The 21,871-nt window shown below is 40.3% G+C and overlaps 1 protein-coding gene and 1 long non-coding RNA gene across 3 annotated transcripts in view; one reads left to right on the forward strand and one right to left on the reverse strand.

Moving 5' to 3' along the window:
- The window catches only part of LOC132376023 (uncharacterized), a 112,536-nt gene extending 112,248 nt beyond the window's left edge, over positions 1–288 (reverse strand). The window contains exon 1 of the long non-coding RNA XR_009506201.1: positions 2–288. This is a non-coding gene — a long non-coding RNA (uncharacterized LOC132376023). The remainder of the gene's footprint in view (position 1) is intronic.
- POPDC3 (popeye domain containing 3) lies at positions 62–21,619 on the forward strand. Of its 2 annotated transcripts, none has more exons than XM_059941506.1 (4): positions 62–130; positions 18,353–19,089; positions 20,022–20,130; positions 21,157–21,619. In XM_059941506.1, the coding sequence occupies exons 2-4, from the start codon at positions 18,605–18,607 to the stop codon at positions 21,436–21,438; spliced, it is 876 nt and encodes a 291-aa protein (XP_059797489.1). In that variant the 5' UTR covers positions 62–130; positions 18,353–18,604; the 3' UTR covers positions 21,439–21,619. The 2 variants fall into 2 exon arrangements, with proteins under 2 accessions (XP_059797489.1, XP_059797488.1); XM_059941505.1 differs by lacking the exon at positions 62–130 and adding an exon at positions 329–525.
- The last annotated feature ends 252 nt before the right edge of the window (positions 21,620–21,871 follow it).

The following is a 21,871-nucleotide window of genomic DNA, read 5'->3' on the forward strand; positions in this document are numbered from 1 at the left end:
CCTCTTTTTGTTTACAGTGCGGGGCGGTGGGGTTGGGTGTGAGGTAGCGAGAGGGCAGACGTACAGTTGCTTTCCATCCCAGGAGTCAACCCCATGGCTCACTGCCGAGGATAACAGCGAATAATACAAGGTTCGTTTTATAACTGTGATTGGTGTTCACTTTGGGAAACCCATCTTCGCAAACTTTGGTCCGCCGCGATCGCTGAGTTGATCAGCAGGCCGGCGACTCCCAGGAGGCTGGGGCTGCCCGGGCCCCGCGCGCCCGCGGCCGCCGCCGCCGCCACCCCCGCCGCCCCCGGGGCGCGCGCCCGTGCCCGGCCCCCGCCTGCACCGCCGCGCCGCTCCGGAGCCGGGCTGCGGTCACCGAGCGCCCGGGTGCGGATGCGGGCGCCGGCCCGGGGTTGGCCAGGAGCACGCGAGCCGGGCGCCGGGGGCTTCGCGCCGGCTGCCAGGGCCCGGCGCGCTCGGCTGGGAAAGTTCTCCGGGCGCGAGGCCGGAGCTCAGCGCGGGGCCGGGGAAGGCCAGGTAAGGAGGGAACCGGGGCGCCTCGGCCGCCCCTCTCCCGCCGCTGTCCGCACCCTCACACCTCGCGACTCTGGGGCCGCTCGCCGGGCGAGGCCTCTGTGCTGGCCCCGCCCCCGGGTGGGGGCCGCTCGCCGCAGACCCCCGGCAGCGCCCGTGCTTTGCCGCCAGTGCTCCTGCGCGCGCCGCACCGCCGCCCGGCTCCCGCCCCGCTCGAGCCAGCGGCGAGCCCCGGGTCCGCACGGCGCAGCTGGAGCTTGGCGGGTGTGGGGGTGTCGCTGCTGCGGGTCGGCGCGCGGGCCCTGGGCGCTCGGGTCGTCCGCGCATAGAGGCGAATCTTCCTCCCACCTCTGCTGTTGGTCCCACTCTTGCCCCGGGCACCTTGGAGTCCCCCCAAAAGGCCAGATTTTCGAGGGAGAAAAGCTGCTTCTGGGGGCCCTGATATCTTTAGGTTGGCCTTGGGGAAGTCGGGCAGCGGCGGGAAGTTTCCTTCTGCAAAGGGTCTGACTAGGGGCAGAGTTTCACGCTGAGTTGGGGACCGAGAAAGCGACCTCATCCAAGGTCACGCTGACCTGTTTACTCTATTTGGGGAATGCCCCTGAAAAAAAAGGGAAGGAAGGAAAGAAAAAGACGTTTGAAAACCACTAAACTACCTCCTCACCAAGGTCGGTTACAGAGGTATGATACATTTTGAGGGTCTGTATTTTAAGAAAAGATTAAAGGCACAGAATCAAATACAGTAGTAGGACTATGGCCAAAAAAAAAAAAATTGTTTTAGTCAGGAGATATTTTGCAAAAAGTGAAAAAGTTCTATATGTAAATAAATGGAAAAGTAGAATTAGAAACCCACTTTTCTACATAACCTAATTTGATTTTCTAAACTTCTAGAATGTGACAGCCTTCCTTCCTGACTTTTTACTCCAACTTTTGTGGTTAGGTATTTTCAATTTTCAAGCTTGCACATTGCAATTGAGTTTTATGGCAGCCTTAAAAAAATTATTGCTCTCTGTTCATACTAAAGTTTGGTGGCTATTTTCTTTTCTGTTATTTTTAATACCAAGGACTGTTGCATGAACATGTCCCTGGTTACAGGAACTTGGCATTGTTCTTTGTGGCAAGAGAAAACCAAACAAGAACTACCTGAAACAAAATATAAGCAAAACAAAAATTGGATCTCCTTCCACATTTGCAAAATGAAGAGGTCTGGCTGATCCCAGATGATCTTTAAGGCTCTTTCCTTCTCTGGGAGACTGGGTTTGTCTTTTGAAGAGTTTGGGATACAAATATTAAGTGAAATCTAGAGTAAGATGTTATCTGTCCTAAAATTTTATACGTATAAACTGGGAGACATTTGATAGTTGAGTTTCTTTAATCTCATCAGTCTCTCAAAATAGCTGAATCATTGTGCATCCTGGGTTTCTAAATAGTTAGAAACATTTAATAACATTCTATGTTATTAAATAAAAATATGTTATGGGAAGCCCAAATCCCATGCTTCTTATCACAAGACTGACTAATAGGGTTGACACACTGGAGCATTCACATCTGCTTATTTTGAAACAGTCCCCGGGAAAGATCAAGAATGGTTATGAAGCACTTGCTGTAGTATGTGAGCATAACAACACACAGTGACATGACAGGCAAGAAGTTTTGGAACAGCTTTGGAAAATATCCACGATAGATTTGCAAGCCTGCAAATTGCAATTGAAATCGTTTTTTGTAATTACGGGTGTTGGTCAGCTGGGATTATGAGCTATAGAGAATAAGAATTTACAAGAGTATATTGAATCATTAATGAGATTTTTTTTAAAAGGAAAGGGGAAAATATTTCTCTCTTTTATCTAAGTAGTTAGATGAAAATGTCAAAATGAAATTTACAACCGGTTATCTTATAAATTAAATAAATAACCAAAAGTTGCTGACTTAAAGTTCCTGTAACAATGCTGGATCCTCCTCCAGCCCAGAGAATTCAGGGATCAATTCATACAGACCCAAAGTGAGATCTTCTCATTTTGTGCTTTTCAGCAGAATAACCTCTAGTGACTGTCACACACACACTCTGAAATTGGCGGAGGAGGAGCGATTTATGGTCTAGAAAATGGTCTATAGCAGCTGAGCCTATAGAAGAACTTTCATCTCTCTGAGCCTCATTTTCCATTCTGAACAATGCTGATAATACTATTTGGGTTGCAGAATTGTTGTGACTCCTAAGTGGGTCAGCATAGGCAAGACCCAGTGTCTGGCACATAATAAGAGCACAGCTCATCTTAGTTCTCCCTGTCTTCCTTAGTAGGTGTTTGTTTATTGACTGAATAAACTGTAGGTTGAACAGTAGGTCACAATTTTTTGCTTTTGATTTCAGAAACTCCATGTGGCAAAATCTTGATAATTGTTGAATATTGGTAATGGGTATATAGGAATTTATTATATATTATTTTCTCTGTTTTGGAATATGTTTAAAATTATTCATCAGAACAAAAATTTAAGAGTGAATCTGAAAAAAAACCCACCTTATAAGATATATTTCTAATCTAGCATTTCATTTTTAATTGGAATTTTTAAAATTATTCTATATGGACAGGAAAGAAAAATACAATTATATAGAGTGAATGGATGGGTGGGGAATGATACTGGAGAGCAATCCGTGGTGATCTTCAATTTTTTGTGAAAATATTTTTTATTTTAAAAGGATCCAAAAATACCACAATGTTGATACTTGTTAATTCTGGTTGTTGGATTCATGGCTTTTTATTCTCTGAAATTTTTGTATTTAAAAATTCTCAAATTAATATAAAACCACCTTTTGGTTTTGTAAGATTATTATAAAGGAAGCAGGGACTTCTCTGGTGGTGCAGTGGTTAAGAATCCACCTGCCAGTGCAGGGGACATGGGTTCAATCCCTGGTCCAGGAAGATCCCACATGCTGTGGAGCAACTAAGCCCATGCGCCACAACTACTGAGCCCACGCGCTACAACTACTGAAGCCCCGTGCCCTAGAGCCTGCACTCCACAACTACTGAAGCCTACGCACTCTAGGGACCACGTGCCGCAACTACTGAAGCCCACACACCTAGAGCCCATGCTCCGCAACGAGAAAAGCCACTGCAATGAGAAGCCCATGCACCGCAAGGAAGAGTAGGCCCCACTGCTCGCCACAACTAGAGGAAGCCCTCACGCAGCAACGAAGACCCAACGCAGCCAAAAAAATAAATAAATAAAAAATAAAATAAGCAAACAATACAGATATGTGCAAAGAAAAAAGTAGTGTCCCACCATACAGGAATAACCACCCTTAAGATTAAGTGAAGATCATTCCATATGTCTTTCTTTGCATTTATACAACTAGAAGGATACAGACACATCACTGTGTAATGTGGTACTCCAATGACACATATAATGTTTGGGGGTTTATTTGTCTGTTTGCTTTTGGTCTTTGATGGAAGTTCTAAAAAACAAGTTTCTTTGCATTTTGATTTTTCAAGACTTTAGACTGTCTTTTTAAATGTAGCATTTATTTTAAAATTCAATATGCAACAACTGACTTTAAATGAGTTTTAAGTAGCTTAAGTTTTTTGCATATAAGATGTATTTTTAGATTATTTTATATCTCATAATTTGAAGCTGGGTTTTAATTATGTCAACATTTGAATTTCACTAAAATGCAAGCCCCATGAGGGCAGGGATTTATTGAATTACTGCATATGTTAATTAGTAATGTTTTCCTGGCCATTTGAAAGTTGATGATGCAGTCAATTATGCTATAATGCTTGTTTTGAAAACCAGCGTCATTCCAATGCAACTGAAATATTAGGGAACAATTTGAGCATAACACGAATTTTGCACTTGCTTATATATGATTTACTCAGCCAGAAACACCAGGTGAACACAGTAAACTGCAACCAGCTAACTGAGCCCTGTAGGAATACACAAAATGCAAACACACAGAGACCGCAAACGTCTACCAGCTACCTTGGTTCACCATGTGGTATCCTGCAAGATTGTGTTTTGCTATTCTTTTGCACTTAGGAATTTTTCTACATAAAAACACACTCATTGAACATCCCAAGAATGTTTAAGCATCTTGATTCAAAAAAGGCAAATAGTGCATGCAAAAGGAAAGCTTCAATATTGAAGAGAAGCTTGAGATAATCAAATATTTTGAAAGAATCAAGAGAATATGTAGTATTTCCTGAGCAGCAGGAATAAGGGAATAATCCACATTGCAGATCATGACAGGAAGTGCACAAAAAAGAAACATCTATGGCTGGAATAAGCTCAAGTACTACAAAGTCAATAACAACGAGGCTGAAAGAAATCAAGGAAATGGAAAGATTGTTGAGCATGTGGATGGAGGACCAGTGAACAATCTTTCTCACAAAGAGAAAGCTCCTGTCTATATATGAACACTTGAAATGGTCATTCCCTGCAGAAGTGCTCCTGTTAGCACCAGTAGTGGCTGGTTTGGTGGTTTCAAACATTGCTGACTCTGGTGTGTAATCCGCCTGCTCATTAAGCCCGAAAAAATGACAGAGGAAAGATTATAGCCAATTAGCTAGCACACATGAACTTATTAGGTGTGTTTGCCAGGAAGGAAAATGAGAACCTGAAGTAAATAAACATAGAAAAAGTGAGTTCATTTGCTGCATATAGAACACTTGGAGGAGAGGTAAGTGAAGGTGTCTACCTTGGATTCATATCAAGAAAAGACTGTTTAATGCATCCATGATTCCAGCTTCTCTTGCATCTTTCATCAGGAATCGTAGGTGAACTTACTGCTTGACGTGATAGCAGGTGATCAAAAGTGAATGGCTTTCTGCTTGTGCCTTTAACCATTTCCAGGACATGGAGAAGTCAGAAGAACTTGAAGCAGAGTATGGGGGTTGTTCGTTTAAAGCAATCAAATGATGAGCTTGAGAAGGAGAGGTTTACTGCTGTGTCTTCAAATTAAGAATTATAGGGACTGCGTGATTCAACATAGGACTCAACCTATCCTTCTGTTGCTCCAAAAATTGTAATTTCTTTTTTTTCTCTTTTTTTGGCTGCGTTGGGTCTTCATTGCTGTGCGAGGGCTTTCTCTAGTTGTGGCTCACAGGCTCTAGAGCGCAGGCTCAGTAGTTGCGGTGCATGGGCTTAGTTGCTCCGCGGCATGTGGGATCTCCCCAGACCAGGGATTGAACCCGTGCCCCCTGCATTGGCAGGTGGATTCTTAACCACTGCCCTACCAGGGAAGTCCCTGTAATTTCTTTTTTTTCCTTCCAGTTTTATTGAGATATAATTGACATACAGCACTGTATAATTTTAAGATGTGCAGCATAACGATCTGACTTACATACGTCATGAAATGATTACCACAATAAGTTTAGTGAATATCCATCACCTCATATGGATACAAAATTAAAGAAATAGGAAAAATATTTTTTCCTTGTGATGAGACCACTTAGGATTTGCTCTCTGAGCAACTTTCATGTATAACATAAAGCAGTGTTAACTATATTTATCATGTTGTACCTGACATCCTTAGTACTTATTTATAACTGGGAGTTTGTACCTTTTGACCACCTTCATCCAGTTCCCCCTGCCCCCAACTCCCGCCTCTGGTAACCACAAATCTGATCTCTTTTTCTATGAGTCTGTTTATTTTTGAAGTATAATTGACCTACCGCCCTATGTTAGTTCCTGGTGCACAACATAGTGAGTTGATATTTCTATACATTTCAGAATGATCACTATGTAAGTCTGGTTACCATCTGTCACCATACAAAGATATTACATAATTATCCACTATATTCCCCAGACTGTACATTTCATACCCGTGACTCATTTATTTTGTAACTGGAAGTTTGTACCTCTCAACCTCCCTCACCTATTTCTCTCATCCTCCCACCTGAAAATTTGTAATTTCTTAAGAAGACATTTAAATTCATTGACTCTAGGACTGAAGGGAGAAAACAAGAATGTTGTTGATTTGTTCCAGTTATTCCAAATATTTAGATTCAAACTATATGTGAAGCAGTATGTCATGGTGGTTAAGAGAGCAGAGCCTTGGCATCTGCCTGCCTGGGAGTGAATCTGGGCTCTGTCATTAGTGTATCCTTAAGCAACCTATATTTCAGTTTTCTCATCTGTAAAATGGGGACAATAAAACTACCTACTTCAAAAAGTTGTGAGGATTAAATGACATAATATTTTAAGGCTCTTAGAAACATGCCTGGCATATAGTAAGTGAATGTTCAGTAAATGTTAGGTGCTGGTAGTAATAGTGCTGGTAGTAGTACTAATAGTAGTATATGAGGATTAAGAAGATGGCAATTATATATTGCATTAATTTCCCATTGCTCAACTCATCTAAAATTTGGTGAAGTCACAATTAGAAGAATTACAGAGCTATTTGTTTTGAGTTCCTATGGGCTGTTTATTTAGTATTAATCTCTGGATGTGTCTGAAACGTCAAGTATCTGCCATATAAGTGTGGCTCAATTTTACAAAGAATTGACCCAGCTGAAAGTCAACCAAGGAAACATGGTATTCCAGGAATTTTGGAGATTGGTATATGAATGACATCACTATCTAGAAGTTGCCCATGTGTCCAAATGCTTAACAGTGTTGGGGCCACCTGACTCCATGAAAGGAAAACCTATAAAGTGATGCTGGGAACCACAGTGAATTTAAATGTAATTCCCAGAGCCACTTATCCTGTCTTGTTTTCCAGATATGACTGAAGACCTGTTATCACCTGATTTTCCTAATTTAAATCTAGCAAGGATTGAGTGTCTTCTGCTCCATAGACCTATATTCCAAGTCCGTCATAAAATGTAGATTATTAGATTAATGAAAAGCCTCATGTATAGTTAGTATTGGTGTATACTGTGTGTGTATTCATTTTCTATTGCTTTGTAACAAATTACTACAAACTTAGTGGCTTAAAACAACATAAATTTATTATCTCACAGTTTTTGTGAGTCAGAAGTCCAGGCACAGCTAAACTGGATCCTCAGCTCAGGGCCTCACACGCTTGCAATCCAGCCACACTGCACCCCTCATTTGGAGTCCAGGGTCCTCTTCCAAGCTTTTTAGGGTGCTGGCAGAACTCAGCTCCTTGTGGTTGTAGGACTGAGGTCCCCATTATCCTGGTATCTGTTGGTTGGGTACTTCTTTCAGCTCACAGATACTGCCTGCAGTTCCTTGCCTTGTGGCCCCCATAGGCATGTCATAGCATGATGTTTGCTTTTTTCTAGGCCAGTAAGAATATGTTTGTCTAATTTCCAATCCCTCTCAAGTCCTACAGTGGAGTCTTATATAACTTAACATAATCGCAGCGGTGACTACTCCAGCACCATTGGCCATATAATGTTAACTAATCAAGGGAGCATCTGTCCCATGCCATTCACAGGTTCTGCCCAGACTCATGAGAAGGGGATTATAGGGTGTGCGCACAAGCAGGGCAGGAATCTTAGAATTCTCCCTACCACCGTATGTGATAAAGTGAGAAAGCAAACATGGCTGAAGATAATCAAATGTGACTTTAGCTGAGACAAGAGAATCAGAGAAGCCCTTCATAGCCTGTGGGCATGGTATGAAAAGTCAAAGGCATACTCCAGCCTAGAAGCCTAGTGGTACATGAAGAGACTTAGGCATTATGTGCAAACAAAGACTGGTGTGGACCTTCTGGAATCCAGAAGGCCACAGTCCAATCTCCAGCATAAAATTTATAAGATTGTCTGTCTGAGATTTTCAGTGTACACCATGAGGTATCATCAGAAGATGAAATGAGAAAACAAGACCATGTAATATAATTGCTTAGAAAAGTGGAATTCTCCTAAGGAAAAAGGAAAAAGTAGTGCCTTCCTTGGTAGGATAAAGAGGCCAAGAGCTGTAGGGGGGTTGGCCATCTTTTTAGGCAGAAACCAGATGGTGACACATCTATGCCTTGGATAACATCTGACTGTAGCATATGAATATTGTAGCCAATATCATTTACATTTATATCAACTCTCTGCTCTTAATCTTAGATAATTCTTCCATATTTATACATTTATATGCTATACATATGCACTGTTTGCACAGCATCATGTCAAGTCTTTTCAGTTCCTCTCTCTTATTGCTTGAGAGGCTCTAGACCAGCACTCTCCAAGAGAAATATAACGCCAGCCATATATGTAATTTAAAATTTTCTAGTAGCAACATTAAAAAACAAGAAGAAATGGGTGAAATTAGCTTTAATAACATGTTTTATTTAACCCAGTATTTCCAAAACATTATCATTTCTACATGTAACCAATATAAAAATTATTCATGACTTATTCCTTATCTTTGTACTAAGTCTTCGCAATCCGTTGTGCACAGCACATCTTACTTCAGACCAGCCATATTTCAGAGTCTCAACAGCCACATGTGGCTTATGGCTCCTGCAATAGCCAGCACACCCCTAGAATTCTAAGGCCTCTGATCATGGGCATTTAATTTCAACTCTCATTTCTCTTTATACTCACTTTCTAGATAATCTTGCCAGCTCCAGTCCTTATTCAGGATTGTCCTGTGTTATTACAAGACAACTGTTACATACCCCTCCATCCTGCCCCTTATCTTCTGTTGTGAACTCTGTTGCTAGACCAAGTGCATCAGGTTAAACATGACTCAAACTGAGTCCCCCTTTCCTCTGATTTCTTTCCAAGCTTCGGGAAAGAAAGGGATGAAAGGAAGATGAAAGCATCTTCATCCCTTTTCTGTTCCTCTATCTCAGTAGAGACACATCTTCCTTTCATTTCTTCCTCATGGTCTAATATATGCTTTCCTTTCTTTTTAGTCCAACACCTAAGCCGTTGATTCAGGTATTGATCATATCTCACTTGGACTTCCTGGCTTATTAACCTGCTTGTTCCAAAACTGTATTCTACACACTGCTTTTCTACCTGAGCACTGTTATCATTGTTTTATATATATATATACACATACATACATATACATACATATAGATACATATACAATGACCAGTTAATAAAGCCAATATTTAAAAAATGCACACACTATCTACATTCATTTCTTTAAAAAATACTTAAATATATACCCCAACTGAGAGAATAAGCAAATTATGACGCTTTAAAAAGGAAAATATATATAATGGGCAATATAATATATAGTGGAAGCCATGTAGACCGATAATAAAGGCCATAAAAACTCAGAACCTAGAAGGTGCACTTCAGCCACCACGTTAAGGAAAGGCTGCTGCAGAATATCCACAAACCTTGAGCCCCCCTTGGAGATGAGTGGTGGGGAAGAAAAATGCCTCCTGACCTGAGCAAAGCATGGAAATGAAGACACACAGGAGAAAATGTGCCTTTCCAGCCCTTTAAAAATAAGCATTAGGGCTTCCCTGGTGGCTCAGTGGTTAAGAAACTGCCTGCTAATGCAGGGGACACGGGTTCAAGCCCTGGTCTGGGAAGATCCCACATGCCGCGGAGCAACTAAGCTCGTGTGCCACGACTACTGAGCCTGTGCTCTAGAGCCCGTGCTCCGCAACAAAAGAAGCCACTGCAATGAGAAGCCCGCGCACCGCAACAGAGAGTGGCCCTCGCTCACTGCAACTAGAGAAAGCCTGTGCACAGCAACAAAGACCCAACGCAGCCATAAATAAAATAAATAATATAAATTTTTAAAAAATGATAATAAGGATTAAAATCCAGACCCTTTACTCTACAGAATGTTCTGTTGTCTCTCAACCCTAGCCCCCTAAAAGTTTGTAACCCTGGTTGCATAACAAAATGACTGGGAAATTTGTGAAAAAATGCTGGTGCCTGGGCCCTACCACAGTCCTTAAGTAATTAAACAATCTCTAGAGTTGGGCCCCAGTCATAAACCTGGTGTTAAGATCTGCAGTCATAATTCAGTTCTGCCCCTCAGCTCTACATTTTGACCTACGCTAGGAATAATGTTCTATTTCATATCATGGAGAGTTGTGTTATTTTAGAGCTAAAAGGAACCACACATTATTTGTCCAACTCTTTCATTTTATCAGTGAGGAAACAGGTCTGGGAAGCTTAAAATCACATGCTGTTTAGGGGCACAGCTAAGACTAGGACCCTTCTCTTAAGTAGTAATGCCAACTGGACAGACTAGATAGCAGAATGGCGCACTGACACCAGCACTGCAGCCGTGGACAGACAACTAGGGATCAGGGAACATTACATGGAGTAACCAGCATGGGAGGACAGCCAGTGGTCAGCCAGGAATGGACACAGCTGAGGCTCTGCAAGCAAGGATAATTCAGAGATCCTTCAGGAACAAGATAAAATAATGGCTCGCAAACTTTAGTGTGCATAAGAATCAGCTGGGAGCCTATCAGAAATGCATCTGTCTGGGTCCCTTCCTGAATCAGTAGTTCTGGGGTGGGGCCAGGGAAGGAGCATTTTAACAAGCCACCCAGGTGATTCTTTTTTTTTTTAAGATTGTAAAGTTTTTTATTTTTATTTTATTTTTTTAACGTTTTTATTGGAGTATAATTGCTTTACAACGTTGTGTTAGTTTCTGCTGTACAACAAAGTGAATCAGCTATATGTATACATATATCTCCATATCCCTTCCCTCTTGCGTCTCCCTCCCACCCTCCCTATCCCACCCCTCTAGGTGGTCACAAAGCACCGAGCTGATCTCCCTGTGCTATGCAGCTGCTTCCCACCAGCTATCTATTTTACGTTTGGTAGTGTATATATGTCCATGCCACTCTCTCACTTCGTCCCAGCTTACCCTTCCCCCTCCCCATATCCTCAAGTCCATTCTCTAGTCAGTCTGCGTCTTTATTCCCGTCTTGCCCCTAGCTTCTTCATGACCTTTTTTTTTTTTTTTTTTTTTTAGATTCCATATATATGTGTTAGCATACGGTATTTGTTTTTCTCTTTCTGACTTACTTCACTCTGTATGACAGACTCTAGGTCCATCCAACTCACTACAAATAACTCAATTTTGTTTCTTTTTATGGCTGAGTAATATTCCATTGTATATATGTGCCACATCTTCTTTATCCATTCATCTGTCGATGGACACTTAGGTTGCTTCCATGTCCTGGCTATTGTAAATAGAGCTGCAATGAACATTGTGGTACAGGACTCTTTTTGAATTATGGTTTTCTCAGGGTATATGCCCAGTAGTGGGATTGCTGGGTCGTATGGTAGTTCTATTTTTAGTTTTTTAAGGAACCTCCATACTGTTCTCCATAGTGGCTGTATCAATTTACATTCCCATCCCATCAACAGTGCAAGAGGGTTCCCTTTTCTCCACACCCTCTCCAGCATTTATTGTTTGTAGATTTTTTGATGATGGCCATTCTGACCGGTGTGAGATGATACCTCACATTGTAGTTTTGATTTGCATTTCTCTAATGATTAATGATGTTGAGCATTCTTTCATGTGTTTGTTGGCAATCTGTATATCTTCTTTGGAGAAATGTCTATTTAGGTCTTCTGCCCATTTTTGAATTGGGTTGTTTGTTTTTTTAATATTGAGCTGCATGAGCTGCTTGTAAATTTTGTAAATTAATCCTTTGTCAGTTGCTTCATTTGCAAATATTTTCCCCCATTCTGAGGGTTGTCTTTTTGTCTTGTTTATGGTTTCCTTTGCTGTGCAAAAGCTTTTAAGTTTCATTAGGTCCCATTTGTTTATTTTTGTTTTTATTTCCATTCCTCTAGGAGGTGGGTCAAAAAGGATCTTGCTGTGATTTATGTCATAGAGTGTTCTGCCTACGTTTTCCTCTAAGAGTTTGATAGTGTGTGGCCTTACATTTAGGTCTCTAATCCATTTTGAGTTTATTTTTGTGTAGGGTGTTAGGGAGTGTTCTAATTTCATTCTCTTACATATAGCTGTCCAGTTTTCCCAGCACCGCTCATTGAAGAGGCTGTCTTTTCTCCACTGTAAATTCTTGCCTCCTTTATCAAAGATAAGGTGACCACATGTGTGTGGGTTTATCTCTGGGCTTTCTATCCTGTTCCATTGATCTATATTTCTGTTTTTGTGCCAGTACCATACTGCCTTGATTACTGTAGCTTTGTAGTATAGTCTGAAGTCTGGGAGCCTGATTCCTCCAGCTCCGTTTTTCTTTCTCAAGATTGCTTTGGCTATTCAGGTCTTTTGTGTTTCCATACAAATTGTGCAATTTTTTGTTCTAGTTCTGTTAAAAATGCCAGTGGTAGTTTGATAGGGATTGCATTGAATCTGTAGATTGCTTTGGGTAGTAGAGTCATTTTCACAATGTTGATTCTTCCAATCCAAGAACATGGTATATCTCTCCATCTGTTTGTATCATCTTTCATTTCTTTCATCAGTGTCTTATAGTTTTCTGCATACAGGTCTTTTGTCTCCTTAGGTAGGTTTATTCCTAGGTATTTTATTCTTTTTGTTGCAGTGGTAAATGGGAGTGTTTTCTTAATTTCACTTTCAGATTTTTCATCATTAGTGTATAGGAATGCAAGAGATTTCTGTGCATTAATTCTGTATCCTGCTACTTTACCAAATTCATTGATTAGCTCTAGTAGTTTTCTGGAAGCATCTTTAGGATTCTCTATGTATAGTATCATGTCACCTGCAAACAGTGACAGCTTTACTTCTTCTTTTCCAATTTGGATTCCTTTTATTTCTTTTTCTTCTCTGATTGCTGTGGCTAAAACTTCCAAAACTGTGTTGAATAATAGTGGTGAGAGTGGGCAACCTTGTCTTGTTCCTGATCTTAGCGGAAATGGTTTCAGTTTTACACCATTGAGGATGATGTTGGCTGTGGCCAGGTGATTCTGATGGAGGTGATCTGAGCACACCTGCTGGGAAGCACTAAACACTAATCTAAGGAACAAGATTGTTGTTGGCTTCCAGAGACTGGCTTCTTGGCCACTGGAAAGTGAAGACTTAAGGATGGGTTGGTTCTGGGTCTATACCTGCCAGCAGTAGGTGGTCAGGACACAAGATAGGGACGAATGATAGAGATCACTCCTGCAGAAATGAGTAAATTTAGAATTTACAGTATAAGGATGGCTCGTCTTCATTTGTAATCCTCTGAGGGAAAGAAAACTTTTTTTTAAAATTTATTTATTTATATATATTTTTTATTTTTGGCTGTGTTGGGTCTTCGTTTCTGTGCGAGGGCTTTCGCCAGTTGCGGTGAGCGGGGGCCACTCTTCATCGCGGTGCGTGGGCCTCTCATGGTCGCGGGCTTTCCCGTTGCGGAGCACAGGCTCCAGACGCGCAGGCTCAGTATTTGTGGCTCACGGGCTTAGTCGCTCCGCGGCATGTGGGATCTTCCCAGACCAGGGCTCGAACCCGTGTCCCCTGCATTGGCAGGCAGATTCCCAACCACTGCGCCACCAGGGAAGCCTGGAAAGAAAACTTTTGAAAACTGTGTTCTCCAAATGGCTCAGCTCTGTAACATACAAGCAACAAATACAGCAATGGCATTTCTATGTTACTTTAAAATTTGCTAAGAATTTTTAATAAAGATTTTCTCATCCGAATCTTCCAGCACCCTTTAAAGTGGACAGAATAGGTGATATCACCTCTGCTTTACTGATGAATAAATATGTCTGAGTTCATCTAAGTAGCAGGGAGGAAACTAAAGCCTACATTTTCTAAATGCTGGTACTGTGAAAGCAGAATGATGCAGTTTAAACTGTGAGTTTCACAGTCAGGCAGACCTGGATGGAATCTTAGTTCCAATATGAGCAGTGTGGTAACCTTGAACAGTTTACTTGCCTTCTCTGAGTTTTCTCATCTGTGAGATGGAGATAATAGTACTTTCCTCGTGGGGTTGTTGTGCAGATTAAATGAGATAATTTTTCAAATATGTCTGGCACATAGTTGCTGAATAAGTGCAGCTCCTTAAAGATAAGCAGAGAAAACTAGCTTTTTTTTTTTTTTTCCAAAACAACATAAATTTATTCTCTCATAGTTCTGAAGGCCAGAAGTCTGAAATCATGGTGTTGGTAGGTGTACTCCTTCCAGAAGCTCTAAGGGAGATTCTGTTCCTTGCCTCTTCCAGTCTCTGGTGGCTGTCGGCATTCCTTGATTTATGGCTGCATCACTCCAGTCTCTGCCTCTGTGGTCACATTGCTTCCTCCTCTTCTATCCTCCTCTTCTATCTGCATCCTCTGTGTGTCTCTTATAAGAACAATTGCCATTGGATTTGGCCCATCCAAGTAATCTAGGATGGTCTTCTCATCTGGAGATCCTTAACTTAGTTATATCTACAAAGACCTTTTTTCCAAATAAGATTACATTCACAGCTTCCAGGGATTAGGGTATGGTCATATATATTGGGGGGCAAAAACTAGCTTGAAGTTCATGATTATTTCCCATATGGAACACACACCAAAGTTGGGATATGATTCCAATTAATAAGTAGAATATTGATGGAATTTTGATCTTCTTCGTTGCCTAGCAACTCAAACTAACACAATACCACATGCTACCAGAGTTGTTTTAATCAGATCAGGAATTCAACTGCTCTTAAGGAACTGAACGTTCTAAGAAGACAGAAGGATTCTCCTATGAATTTGGAGTTGTGCCAGACATCTTAAATAAGTGATGTCCCAACCCCTCAGTCAAGGTCTCCTCCACTTCTGTTCCCTTAGGTGACAGAATATGTTAGAACATCTGTTGAATTGGATAGAGAGTGGGGATGGAAAAGGCAGAGTGGGCTTGTACCTCTATACCAGTGTATTCAATCCACATTCACTGAGTGCCAAGGGTCAGAAGTACAAAAACATTTGTCTTTGCCCCTGAAGAATTTTGGAATCTAGAAGAGGAAGTGAGTCAATGTTGAATAATAATACAGCAGATTACTTCATGAGTGCCTTTCTATGTCTGTGTCCCTGGCAGTATTCTAAGCATTATGGATTGAGCAGTACAAGCAGATATAGGAGGTCTCAAATATCCACTGTTAGGATTATTATTTTACTGGCAAGCTGTCCTGGCGGAATATCCCACTGGTCTCCCAACACATTCAATCAGATTCACAACCTTGAAAGACACATTGCCTGCTGGGGAGGGCATGAAGCTGAGTGGAGGGGGACTTGAACTTCCAGCCTGTGACTTACTGCCTCCTTTCCCTGAAGCAAGTTACTTAACCGGTCCGGTGCCCCACCTTGCTCATCTGTAGGCTGAGCATGATGCCTTAGATACTGCCTCCCCCACAGCAGTAAGTGTGATGCAGCGAGGTAATAAATGTCCATGTTGTGAACCGATAATTGCCATTTCTGAGCTGATCTTCATCAGTTTGCCACCCAGTTTAGATCACATTTCACTGAGCATCTTTGTGCCTGCCTTTACATTTCCTTATTCCCTAGAACTCAGGGTCTTACAATTTGAAGAGCAAACTTGGAAATATTTTGTTTATTTGCCCTTTATTTTGTCTCCGTCATTTGTATCCCCATGTGTTAACTTCTTGTGCAGGGAAGACCCACTTTATTGCTTAAGAAATCCATTGCGCTCCTTTGGCATTTCAGCATTTATTTACCCAAAAACATGACTTAAGGCCTACAGGCCTTTAAGGCAGGCAGCTGGTTGATGAATCATGTGCAGCATTCATAATCGTGCTGCTGGCACATGTCAGAGGAACACTCAGGCTCATCACCTGCCCCTGTCAGTTCTTCCTCTTCTAATAAAGTACATCTGTTTTGGTGACTGAATAAAAACACACCAAGCAGAGAAAGGCTGGGTGTGGAGTAATTTAATCAGGGCAAGTCAGCACTCCCTGTTGAGTGAGACAGTGTCAAGGATAGGAAGATGGCTTGGTAGCAGCTTATTGAAACAGAAGCCGACTGGGAAGGGCCGGAAACACAGTTCCTCATATAATCATAATGGGTCACACTCCAGGAATGTAGGTGGCCCAGTATATCCCCCAAGTCAAGAGTTTAAGGGGACAAGATTCCCATAAGCCCCCTTCTGAATTGCCACAAACATTTTACATGGCCTCTCCCTATTAGCATCATTTTAACAATTTGTTGAGGATTATAAATTTTTCAGGAAGTTCAAACCCAAGTTCAGAGCTCTACTGGTGGTGCTTTTTAATATTGGCTTCATGGCTGTGCTTGGCATCCTAAGGAATTGATTAATTTAAAATACCCAAGTTTTAAAAGTAAAACAGCAAGGGGACTGACATTTGCAGTCTGCATTTCACAGTTGTCACTACTCATTGTGTTTTTTAAAAACGTTTCTTTGTTTTGAATGTGCAGTAATATATAATTTTGCGTTTTGTTTAAAGAGGAGAAATGAAACATATTCAGGATGCCAGTCTGCCTTGAATCTCATCTCTCACAGAGAGATGGGTGGAGTGATAATTAGAGGGATGCAGACTGTGTAAAATGTATTTGAAAGCAGCATAAGTAGAAACAACAATATGGTTGTAAGTTATAGGTCTGTGTTGTTGTTTCTTTTTTTCATGATTCACCTGGTGATGTTCTTAATGTCATTACTTGCTGAGAAGAGAATCACTGGCCAAGATGAAAAACGAGGAACTTCAGCGGCAGCAGCTTCTTTATTTTCATTTCTAGTTCTGTTGGTAGTAACACTATTCCTTTTTTCACTTCAGCTAAGTCATTTTCACCTCTGTTTGTGTACTTTTTTTCTGAGACAAGATCTATGATATTTGATATTTTCTTAACAGGTGTTCTGGAAAAATCCATCTCAAGATAAAAACACTAAATATAGCACACAAGTTCAAGGTTCTTGAATGTTATTTTGGTTTCAAAAAAGTCAATCTAATGAATGCTTCACATTGAAACCATTTATTGTTAAGAAACCTGGTGATAAATGATACATATCCTACAGCTCTGTCATCATGGTTAAATCTCTCCTGAGTCAGATCACATATTAGCATTTTTACCATATGGCTGAAAGGGTAGAGAATGTATGTGCAGAGGAACAAGTCGCTAACATTTTTGACCATCTGGTAAATAAATGTGTAAGTAGCAGGAATTTTAATATTATTTATTTAGTTTTATGGATGCAACCTTTAACCTGAAATAGCCTCTAATACAGTGAGGGAGAACTGAATTTTTATTTCTCAAATAATTTAGATCTAATTAATTAAACATTTTCACAGTCTATTATGTGCTCTTAAAATCTGACTCCTAATTGTGTGTTTCTTATGTTTATTGATTTATTAGGGCTTCTTACAGTGCCTAATTTAAAATCTCTCTCATGGGAGATCACATGATTGGATCTGGCATGCAGGCTCAAGTCCTGAAGTTCTGCTCTGCCACCAACCACTGTGTGGCCTTGGATAAATTACTTGGCCTCTCTGAGCTTCGAATTCTTCATCTATAAAGAGTGAATAAAAAAAAAAAAAAAAAAGAGTGAATAACATACTGTCAAACTATCTCTAAAAGGGTGGGCCATGGAAGGCCATGGATTGATGCATCAAAATCATGTGGGGAGCTTGTTCAAAATGCCAACACTTGGGCTCCACCCTCAGAGATTCGGACTCAGTATATCCAGAAACAGTCTGTGAATCTGCATATTTAGTCACTGTCCCAAGATATTCTGAGGTATACTGAATTACTCTTATAGGGACCAGCTGATTATAGCACTTAGCTTTCTTGAAAAATATGTAGTTAGTTAATTGTAACAAATACTAAAATTTCTGTAAATAATTTATTATTATTAACAAGCCTAACTCTAAAATATGTAATTTTATATCCTAGAAATTTAACACTTTCAGTATTTGTGCTGAAAACGTTTTAACTTCACAGAAAATAGGATGTCAACTTGAATAAGTAAGTAATGCTGATAATTCATTAAATATACTTCTCACTTCTCCTTGTTTAATTAGAATCCTTTCTGGCTTTTTCTTACACAGGAAACCACAAAGTATTTGTGGGCTAGATCTAAATCAGGAGCCCAGATGAACTTAAGGATGGTAGCATGGGATTCTTAGTTTTTCAAGATCCATACACACCAAACCCTTAATCACCCCAACTCCAGTGTCCGGGCTTTCTCTGGTTTTGTGAAGACTGAGCAAAACTCTGATGATGGAAAAGCAAAGGACTTAATTACTTGCTTCGATATCATTTAACATCAACTGAGAAGTGAACCAGACGGTAGTACAGCCATGGAAAGAAATTCAAGTTTATGGAAGAACCTAATAGATGAGCACCCAGTCTGCACCATCTGGAAGCAAGAGGCCGAAGGAGCCATCTATCATCTTGCCAGTATTTTATTTGTAGTAGGTTTCATGGGTGGCAGTGGATTCTTCGGGCTCCTTTACGTCTTCAGTTTGCTGGGGTTGGGTTTTCTCTGTTCTGCTATCTGGGCTTGGGTAGATGTCTGTGCAGCTGACATATTTTCCTGGAATTTTATATTGTTTGTCATCTGCTTCATGCGGTTTGTTCATATCGCCTATCAAGTTCGCAGCATAACCTTTGCGCGAGAATTTCAGCTGCTGTACAGCTCCCTCTTCCAGCCTCTGGGGACCTCTTTGCCTGACTTCAGAACTATTGCTATGAGCTCAGAAGTGGTTACTTTGGAAAAGGAGCACTGTTATGCCATGCAGGGGAAAACCTCCATTGACAAACTCTCCCTGCTTGTTTCAGGAAGGTTTGTACTCTTGACACTTGCATGTCTTTCCTCTTTATTAGTTACTAGCTTCTGTTTCTTTCTGCTGCATTTTCCATCTCAACACAGCATAGTCCTGGGCAGCATTTAGCACGCTGAGGCATGAGAAAGCCCTTGACACATGAGTCATGGATACAGGCATTTAGAGTACAGGGTATTATTTACTTGAAGCAGGTTATAATTTAGAGTCTTAATATTTCTTCATAGAAATCAAACGTACGAATTGGTTTGTCTGGATATGCTACTTGTTTCCAAGCTAATCATGAGAGTCAAGAGGATGATGCCAGCTTAAATTAATAGAATACTTATGTTAGCATGAAAGTATTTTGAACAGATTCTGATAGGGCATTCTTTTAAATAATAAAGAACACTTAAATCTTATAATGATCATTTTTTTCAGTAAATTCTACCAATTGCCCACTTGCTAGAAGGGGACGTGCACTATATATAAAATTTGAAAACAGAAAGTTTGGAGGAAGAAATACTAATGTGATTATTCATGTTTTTTAAAAGGTTAAATATTTAGTTTACAGAGGTGTTTCCAGTGGTACTTCTTTATGTTCTTCAGTGTTCTCCTACTTAATTTAAAATCTGACTGAGTGCATTGAAACTTTTAATTGAAATATATTATATACACATAAATGGGCACATATCATCAATGTACAGTTTGATGAATTTTCTGATGAATCTTACCCACTGTTCCAGAATCCTAACCATGGGAGGAACAGCAGTACATAAATCTTACAGGGGATTTTTGTCATTTACTGTAGTGTATGAATTCAATATTTTGCCCTTAAAGATTTTAAAAGCCAAAAAAAACATCAGAGATCGGAAATACTGTTCCCTATCCTCGTCCCCAACTTAGTGCTCTCTTTCTCCTTCCCTCATAACTGATGTCCTTTGTGTTTGGGTAGGATCAGAGTGACAGTTGATGGCGAATTTCTGCATTACATTTTCCCCTTCCAGTTCCTGGATTCTCCTGAATGGGACTCACTGAAACCCACAGAGGAAGGCATTTTTCAGGTAAGGAATAACTAGGCCACACTGTGAACACTGCCTCTTCCAAACAGATAAACACTGTTCATTTAAAAACAGGCAAACAAGCAAACAGAGCAGCAGATGACATAGGAATAATTTATATTTAACTTTGGAATGTACTTAGTATCATGCATGTCTTCCCAGTTCCGCTTGAGTCTTGCTGATTAATGTCACTTTATAGGTCTGGCAACAAGGAGAAGCTTGGGTATTACATATGACGGAAAGGAGTTTGTGATAAATATTCTTAAATTTTTCTTTGCTTAACTGAGTATATGGGAATTAAAATATAATTAATTGATATTTGACTCTAAACACTGCCACCTGTCACAGTTTAGAAAAACACCAAGAACAAAAAATCTGCCCTTATTAAAAAATAAGTGACTTTTAAAATTCAGAATACTGATGAATTTCAGTTGTTTTCTAGCAACAAAATGCTAAACTTACTGTCACTAGTCTGCTGCCATATCTGGTAGTTTTGAAAGATAATCCTTTCAGTAGGTTCTGTCTATTATGGTATACTGTCTTCCTCTGGTTAATCCATGTAACATACATGTGTGTATATATGTGTGTGTGTCTTTGTAATACAAACTCATATACATATGCACAATAGGTTAATTCTATTCGGTACTGCAGAAACTGCATTAGGGTTAAATGTTTACAGTCTTCAGGATTGACTTGGAAATATTTCTCTAACAAACATTAGCTAACTTTATTATGTTTTAATATCAAGTAGCTGTCACTTCACTGAAATGCAAAATCTAGATACCCAAACTTAGAAAACAGATAAAGTGGAGATGGGCACAACATTGTGATTATTCATGTTATAAATTACATATATAGTAATAAATTTTGTAGTTTCTATTTTTACAATATATTGTGGGTTGGTAGGCTTTTTTAACGTTAAAATCAGCACGAGAAATTCATTTAAAATTTGGGGCCAAAAAAAACCCACATGGCAGAAGGTTTCCTGCTTCCTAATCTCTGATTATGTGTGGTCTTGTGTTTGTTTAGGTAACCCTCACAGCAGAAACTGATTGTCGATATGTGTCCTGGAGGAGAAAGAAATTATACTTGCTCTTGGCTCAGCATCGTTACATCTCCCGCCTGTTTTCAGTTTTAATTGGCAGTGACATTGCAGATAAACTCTATGCCTTGAATGACAGGGTATATATAGGAAAAAGATACCATTACGATATTCGGTTACCCAACTTCTATCAAATGTCAAGTCCTGAAATGTCCAGATCAGCCCTGACAGAACATTTTCAGAATTCCAGACGACATTGTGATAAATGACACCGAAGCCTGAAGTTTTATAATGATAAAAGACTCTCTTCATCACTCCCCAAATGAAATAGCAAAATACAGAAAATGGAGCTCACTAATATTTTTATAAATCCAACTCAGAGGCGAGATGCCACTGCCAGCTGTTTTATTCATCTCAACGTGTGCATTGTGAATAAATTTTACAAGTTTTTTTCTGTATTTCTCATTGAAATATATGGGGGGGGGGGGCGGTGAGTAACTATGGGCAGTTTGTCCTTTTCTGCATCAGCACTGGGAGAATGAAATTTTGCATTCTCAAATATGTCCTCAGACTTATTCAAATCTGCTGCCTTGCCCTACTGAGTTAGTTAGGGGTTGCTTCTCAAGAAGCAGCCAGTAAGTACTCTGAGCAGGAGAGTGGGTAGCTACTGTCCACATCAGTGTCTCCAGAATTCACTTTTTG

Source organism: Balaenoptera ricei, chromosome 12, assembly GCF_028023285.1.
Source record: "Balaenoptera ricei isolate mBalRic1 chromosome 12, mBalRic1.hap2, whole genome shotgun sequence".
Taxonomy (NCBI): Eukaryota; Metazoa; Chordata; class Mammalia; order Artiodactyla; family Balaenopteridae; genus Balaenoptera; species Balaenoptera ricei.